Source organism: Dipodomys ordii, unplaced genomic scaffold, assembly GCF_000151885.1.
Source record: "Dipodomys ordii isolate 6190 unplaced genomic scaffold, Dord_2.0 Scaffold111, whole genome shotgun sequence".
Taxonomy (NCBI): domain Eukaryota; kingdom Metazoa; phylum Chordata; class Mammalia; order Rodentia; family Heteromyidae; genus Dipodomys; species Dipodomys ordii.
In genome coordinates this window covers 6,846,648-6,854,364 of record NW_012267327.1, presented here as the reverse complement: position 1 = coordinate 6,854,364, position 7,717 = coordinate 6,846,648, and the positions used below count along the sequence as shown (strand labels likewise).

The following is a 7,717-nucleotide window of genomic DNA, read 5'->3' as shown; positions in this document are numbered from 1 at the left end:
GCTCAAGTGGTAGAGTGCTAGCCTTGAGCTGAAGAGCTGAGGGACAGCGCCCAGGCCCAGAGTTCAGGCCCCACAACCAGACCCCCCCAAAAAAAATGATTGGTATATATGTTTTTTAAAAATTCAATCTCCGTAAACTAGCAAATATTTTGTTTACAAAAATAGGAAAATACTCTCGTCTTTTTTTAAAAAAGGAAGTAATATTCTTCTATTACTAACAGGACCTCAGCCACTCTGGGCCATCTGGTCCTTCTGATTTCTGTACCTTTGAGTGATAGCCCCCAGCCTAGCCTTCCTGCTGTTCTTCTACTTTCTGGGAAGAGGCCAAGAACAGAGAAGCATGCACATACCATGTACAGAGGCCGACTACACTGCTGGACACAGTCTGTGTAGAACACCATAGCAGCCCGTCGGAAAATCCCCAAATCTGCTGATAACACAACTGAATCATGAAAAGGCTTAAGAGAATACAAATGTGGGGAAATCAAACCATAGGGAATGCAGCTAAGATAATACCATCTTTGCTGTATTAAGTTGCATCAAGATGCTCTGTATAGAATGGGTGAACAATCAATATATTCTCTAAAGATGCTATTGTCACGAAGGGCACTAAGTCCATGCATCACAGAGAAGACAGGCAAACAAGAAAGACATGAATAACAAACTCCGCAAATCACATGGGTGGCTGGTAACCCTTACGATCTCTATTTCTCAATGTGGTTATGAATTGGTAAGAATTAAGCCAGAGGATCCTGGGTTGTCCTCAGCAGGTTCAGAAAGCCTATCTGTATTGCAACCAGTCAGAAAAATGAAAAGGCTGCAAATTAAGATGGAGAGAAAAATATGACACAGCTTTAAATAATGCAGTGTAAAAAGACACCATGAAATGCTATCAGTGTGCACATTATAACAAGAATGAATCAAGGTCAAGAGAGGGGCTGTCAGTAAACTGTCCACATTGTTGATATCAAATGCAAACCCAGTCTGCTCAGAGCCAGCATTCAGTGTGGGTCCCCACTCTGTTGGGGGTGCTATTTCTCTTCAAGGCTAACCATCTACTGAACTAACCATGAAGAAGGGCCTTGGCCTTGTAACAGACCAGCCTCTACCTACGCAGCAGGTAGAGGCTGAGGACAGCCTGGCCTTTCTCCCTCTCTTTGTATCCTCTCTCTCCAACACAGCTTGTCTGACCTGGAAGAGGGTATTCAGGGATCAGAGCTGGCATACACACACCCAGAGCACTTTGACAGGAAACAACTGAGAGCCCTAGGAAGGATGGCAGGACATTACCTGTGTCAGACACATCTGAATCAGTAGGAAGCAGAGAAGAAATGAGAGAAAGAAATGATTTGTAATACGGAAACCAAACGGATAAACTACTGGTCATTTTATTTCATTTTCTCAAAACAATAACTACAATTATATTTCCTAATGATAAAAGTAATATTTGGTTATCACAAAGGACAGAGTCCCTCATTCTGTGATTCCACATTCCACTGAGATTTCTCTCTCTGTGTATCTATTATGGTGTGCAAACTTGCCATTTTTATCATCTGTCTTCTCCTGAGCAATCCCTGAGGTCTCTTGTCCTGGGCTCTGGGATCTCAGAGTGATCTGCGCAAGGTGTTCTCCATGCGCCATCCTACATATGAAACATTCTGTCTCATCACTGCTGCCTCTCCTGGTCAGTATTTACTTTCTAGTGTCACCTGAGGGCCCTAGGGAAAGCATGCGGTAAGAAAGCAAAGGCAGCAGATGATATGAATAGAGAGGTTGGAATTGGCAGAACATCACCTCCAAGGTTCATGAATCCAATACTTCCTGCTAAAGACTAACTTGAATCACCATCATTATCACAAAGAAATCGCAGGTTTTCCTTTTGATTCTGGTACCCCTGTAATCACCAGAGAAAGACTCCCTGGGCACAGAACTTGAACAGTCAGTTAATTCCAAGTGGCCCTTTCTACTTGCAACATGTCTCTCTCTTTGTATCAGAAAAGGAAACTGACATGTCTGAACCATGCTGTGGATCCCACACAGTCCTTTGGGTAGATGGTGAGGATCCCCGTCAGGATACTGCATGGACAAGGGAGGAGAGTGATCTTAGAGCAATTATTTCCCTATAAGGCTGCCTCAGGCTGGCAATGTATGTCAACTAAAGGTCACTGTTTCTTTCAGAGTGATTAATGGTCCTGGCAAGAATTCCTCTCCAGGATACATTTTGGTAACATCTTCTCCTTTGTCCTTTTGGGTTCATGGAATAAACTCACATCAGCCTTTGTGTGTGACATCTTTTTTTCTGATGGGATTCTCAGAAATTATGACATGGCTGTAATATAATGTGTTATCTTTACTTCATTTGAAAGATAGACTGACTTAGTTATATTACTGTTATCCTCACTAACACCCTTAGTACTCATGAACATGGTAATGGAAATTCCCTTTATCTATGTCTGTGCTTTAAAATGGGTTAGCTCTTCCTCCTAATACACATTTAAATCCTGGGGCCTTGTGTTTGCTGCAGGGGCTGTCGGTGTGCCTCAGCGCTGAGGTCTGGCACACTTAGTTTCTCAGTTGAAAACACAAGTAGTGGTAACAACTTATTGTAATCTTGTAAGGGAAAAATTCCTGGAGACAACTGAACACAGCACAGACGTCAGAACATGTATCCATGATGATCAGTAACACTCTGATTGGGATGACAGAAGGCATCAGGGTAAGTAAACCACGTGTTTACCACAGAAAAGAGGTAACTCACCTATCTTGAAACGACCCATGTAGTAGATCTGGGAGCTGAGGGCCAGGGAGGCCAGAATATGGATGGCAGAGAAAATGACCCAGAACCACACGTCATTTTTTCCAAACACCTAGAAATAGAAATGGAGATTGTTTTGACCTGGATTTTCTACTAGAATGTCTCTTATACAATCTCAAGGAGAAAAACTAACTGTGTATATTTTATTTTCTCCCTCTCCCTAGAACTCAAAAGGATATTACTGCACATTGGATGCAAAAAATGCTAGCTACCTGGCCACATAAAAACAGAAGAGAGAAAAATAGGAGAGTCAACTGAACAAGACTGTGAACGGACCACAGGTCTACAGTGGGGTGATAAGGCTTTTCAAATAACCAAACAGCCCCAGTGCTGCCCATGAACATTTAGAAAGTAGTTCCTGTTTATTCAGCTTGGTTCTCTCCAATCAGCTTGGATCTATCCGTTCCAATCTGACTTGAGTCGGTTCCAGTTTAATATTGAAATTCCCCAGAGGTAGTTTTACAAGCACCTGCTACAGTTTTCTAAAGAACCATCTAAGTATTCAAGTAAGTGTGCTCTGAATGGACCCATGATGACAGTGTGTGATGAACCCTAGAATCCTTAGCCAGATGCTGGTGGCTCATGCCTGTAATCCTACTCAAGAGGATCCTACTTCAAACTGATCCTCAGATCAGTTTGAAGGCAGCCTAGGAAAAAAAGTCTGTGAGACTCTTATCTCCAATTAATCACAGAAAAAGCTGAAAGTGGTGTTATGGTTCAAGCGATATGGCATTAGCCTTGAACAAAAAAGAGTTCAGAGACAGCACTCAAACCCAGAGTTCAAGCCTTAGGACTGGCAAAACCAAAATGAAACGAAACAGAACAACAACAACAACAAAAAACACCCCTTGGTACTTGAGGTCAAACAAACAACAAAAATCCTCTCAAGAGGGCACTTTTCAAGAGCCCGGAAGGCAGGTGGAGAGGGGCCTACCACGCCAAGGACGGTGAGTGTGATGACCACAGCGAAGGAGGCGTAGGCAGAGTAGGCACTGGCATTGATATCCGGGTGGCGAGTCTGATAGAGCTTCAACATGCAGAGGCCTGCGATCATGTACATGAAGGAGGTGTCTGAGGACACACACAAGTCAAGATATGAGGTTCGGGAGGTGACAGATGACACTTTCTACATTTGTCTTCATTTTCTGGATACCCCTTCACTTCAATCCCATGGTTATTTTTGGAGGCCTCCAAACACGCCAGCCCCCTTCCCTCATGCATTTTCTAAAAATATCTCACTTACTCCATTTGTAACCCCTCTCTAAGGGTTATCTATTATATGATAGGATAAATAACCAACTACTCGCACTTGCATAAGTGTTTTAAAGTATTTTAAAGGCTGATGTTAACAATCATAACAAAAGAATCCTGAACAGTAATGGTTTAGAGCGTGAGACAGTAAGAGTGCAGGTAGGCGTATAAGGTTGTTCTCAATACCTTGAAATATAAACACATTGACTACTGTTAGTGTGTGTGTGTGTGTGTGTGTGTGTTCTGCATTGTTTATCCTGACAGTTAAATGACAGGCAAAAACTAGACACTAAATGTAGCTTAGCTGCATTAGAATTATAAAGATGCAAAGTAAAACATCTATTCACTGCTCCACATTACTCAAAAAAATTAGTAAAAAAAATCCTTAAATGTCTGAAGATAACAAATGCTAATGCTAATGTGGGGAAATTGAAACTGTCACAGCAAAATAGAAATGAACACTCTGGAGAGAAATTTGGTAAGTCTCCAGCAAAATAGATGTACAAATTAGGTGATTTGATGTACAGAACTTATACTTCTAGATATCTCGGAAATCTCTCGTGTGCACAAGGAAATATAGGAAAAATGTTCATTGTCTTCTATATAACAGTAAAATATTGGCAACATCTCAATGTTGTCCAATGGAGTTGATAAATGTGACATCTTTTTTAATGGAATATGACATTCCTTAAGAATAAATGAATTTGGGCTGGGAAGGTGGCTCAGGGGTAGAGTGCTTGCCTTGCATGCTCGAGGCCCTGGGTTTGATTCCTTAGCACCACATAAGCAGAAAAAAAAGCCAGAAGTGGTGCTGTGGCTCAAGTGGTAGAGTGCTAGCCTTGAGCTGAAGAGCTGAGGGACAGCACCCAGGCCCAGAGTTCAAGCCCCACGACTGGACCCATAAATAAATAAATAAATAAATTCCACATTCTTGATTCCATTTGAATTGAGTCTCTCATTGTTGAACGAAAGCTGATTGTTGAATAAAAAGTGAAGATTTCAGAACACACTGTGATAAATTAATGTAGTAGAAATACAAAAAAAAAACAAACTCAAAGGATAAATACTAAATTAATCAAATTTGTTGCCTTTGGGAAAAGGAGAGAATAAGTTTGGTCAATGCTGCAGTAAATAGGTTCAAAATGGCTCAACTTTATTCCACTTTTTTTGTTTTATTAAAAAGTAGGTCTAAGAAAAATACTTAAAAATATGATATTTTAGCTGGATGTCAGTGTCTCACATCTGTAATCTTAGCTACTCAGAAGGCTGAGATCTGAAGATCACGGTTTGAAGCAGCTTGGGCAGGAAAGCACAGGAGCTTTCTATCTCTAATTAACCACTAAAAAGCTGGAAATGGAGTTGTGGTTCAAGTGGTAGGACACTAGCCTTGAGCAAAAAGAACCTCAGGGACAGCACCTAGGCTCTGAGTTCAAGCCCCAAATTGGCACCAAAGGAAAAGGTTATCTTTGAGTAAGGAAGATGTTATTGATTGACCAGTTCCGCTCTTTCTTCTCTTTCCTTTTGTTTCCTTTTTTTTCTCTTTGTTTTGCAGAGTCAAAATCTCACAATGTACCCCAGAGTAACGTCAAACTCTGAATCTCCTGCTTCAGACTCCTAGATGCTGGGATTATAGGAATGTGTTCTTCCATCCACACCCACCCTTCCTCTTTAACAGCATTTCAATACAAACTTGGATTCATCTATCCTCTTTTCAACTCAGCTTCATAAAAGCTAGAACCACCCTTGGCTCAGGGATGGGCCTGATTGGTCGAAATGTAATCTTACCCCTTTTCTCATTGGTATAGCAACCCAGTCTGAACTAGCCAGTATTTAGTGACTGATTCAGGCATTGACCCATGAGTATAAGTTTCTGAGGTGTGAGAAGTCATTATCTTGAGGTTCCAAGAAAGAAAAAAAAATCCTTCCTCCTAAGTGAAAGCTCCTGGAAGCCAGCTCAAAACCTCCTCTGGAATTAGAGAATGGGACATGAGGCCAATGTCTCCTATGTTTAATTTTGGCCACCATGAGAGAAGTCAGTCTCAGGATGAAACCAACATACAGATGGGGTACAACCAAAAGGATCACACAAAGTTGGAGTCCTTCAGACCATGAGCTGAGACATCTCTTTATTCCACTATGTCAGCAGAGTTAGTAAGAATTAGTCTTTCTATGACTTTCACACCCAGAACAGTCTAGCCACTCAATTATGCCGAGTTGCACCAAGGGCTTTTCCAGAAGTCTGTTGGTGGATTTTAACTGGCTTGCCACCTAATGCTTGACCCATTGTCTGCCTTGGGAACATACCTGGGGGTCATCCTCAGTGTTGACTGTTTTCTAGTCTAAAAGGTGGTCAAAAAGAAAAATGGTACAACAGGTAGAAACTATGCTGTGCGGTGAGGTGCTCTTAGATGGCTGCAGCTCACACAAAATTCTTTTTAGCTCTGGAAAACTTGAACTTGGCATTTTTGGAAGGAACCTGGATAAGTCTCCTGTAACCCAAATCTGTATGGTTGATGTAAAGTCTGATTACCAAATTGGAAATTGGAGTAATTAGGGCAGACATGGTAACAAGCACTGAGCACTCCTTCCATCATCAGGGCGATGCCCATAGCATAGAAGAGACCAAAGTGTTTGGGAATCCCATACTCCTGAAATTGAAGAAAGGGGGGTCAACAGAAAGACACTAGTTAGCAACATATCCACAAAATCTGGAAGCCTTCGCTCTGGTATCATGGAGCTCATTAGACATGATAGAGCACCACATTGTCAACTCAGATGCCCCTCCCGCTTTCAGGTACTGTTTGGGATCATCCAGCTCCTATCTTTGTTTTTCCCATTCTCCCCTCACCATAGCAAAGATGTCCTTAGCTTCTAGGGATCTTCTATGGAGAATGTCCCGGCGCAAGACTATCAGCAGGAAGAGAAATCCCAGAAGCACATGGCCCAGGTTGCTGAGAATATTGTTGAAGGCACTGTACAGGAGTAAAAAAATGGGAGCGTGATTAATGCATAGATGAATGAATGAGAGAACTCAGCATTCTTTTTTTTTCCTACCACTAATCTTCCCCTATGACTTCAGGATTAGAAAATTCTCAGAAATGCTCTTTAACCTAATGCCTTCATTTTAGGATACATATAGACATGTTAGGATACCATATTATAATTCCCTACATATTATGCTTTTCTGCTTAGGCTTACACAGATAAGCACTTGCTGAAGGTACCTCTGTTATTAATAACCTACATCAGGTCTTGTCCCCAGGACTGTTCTCAAGAACATGGTAACATGTCTATCTCCCCTTAGGGATGCTTGATCAGCATTCCTCACAACTTCCTGGTCTCCTTCAACCCTGCTGGCACAGGCAAAATATGAGTCCAAGGAGAGCTGCTTAAGCATTTGAGTTGTGCTGTGAGCCTGAATTCTCCCAGATGAACCCTTGTTATGTATCAGTATTCAGATCTCTAATTGTTAATTACAGAATAAATGCCAGCTGATCAGAGCCAACAGCTTCTTTTAGTAAGTCAAGGTTGGTTCGGTTCTGGGCCAAGAAAGAAAGTTCCCACCTTCCAGGCAAATGCTCTTTTCATTTCATTGAATTCTGATGGCTTGAGAACAGTCCTGGGGACAAGACCTGATGTAGGTTATTAATAA

The 7,717-nt window shown here is 41.7% G+C and overlaps 1 protein-coding gene across 1 annotated transcript in view; it reads right to left on the bottom strand.

Moving 5' to 3' along the window:
- Sidt1 (SID1 transmembrane family, member 1) overlaps positions 1 to 7,717 on the bottom strand; it is an 82,913-nt gene that overhangs the window by 9,479 nt on the left and 65,717 nt on the right. The window contains exons 16-21 of the mRNA XM_013028520.1: positions 6,915 to 7,038; positions 6,597 to 6,714; positions 3,750 to 3,886; positions 2,759 to 2,867; positions 1,291 to 1,305; positions 351 to 427 (exon numbers count right to left, since the gene is read on the bottom strand). Coding sequence (XP_012883974.1) covers positions 351 to 427; positions 1,291 to 1,305; positions 2,759 to 2,867; positions 3,750 to 3,886; positions 6,597 to 6,714; positions 6,915 to 7,038 — 580 coding nt within the window. The remainder of the gene's footprint in view (positions 1 to 350; positions 428 to 1,290; positions 1,306 to 2,758; positions 2,868 to 3,749; positions 3,887 to 6,596; positions 6,715 to 6,914; positions 7,039 to 7,717) is intronic.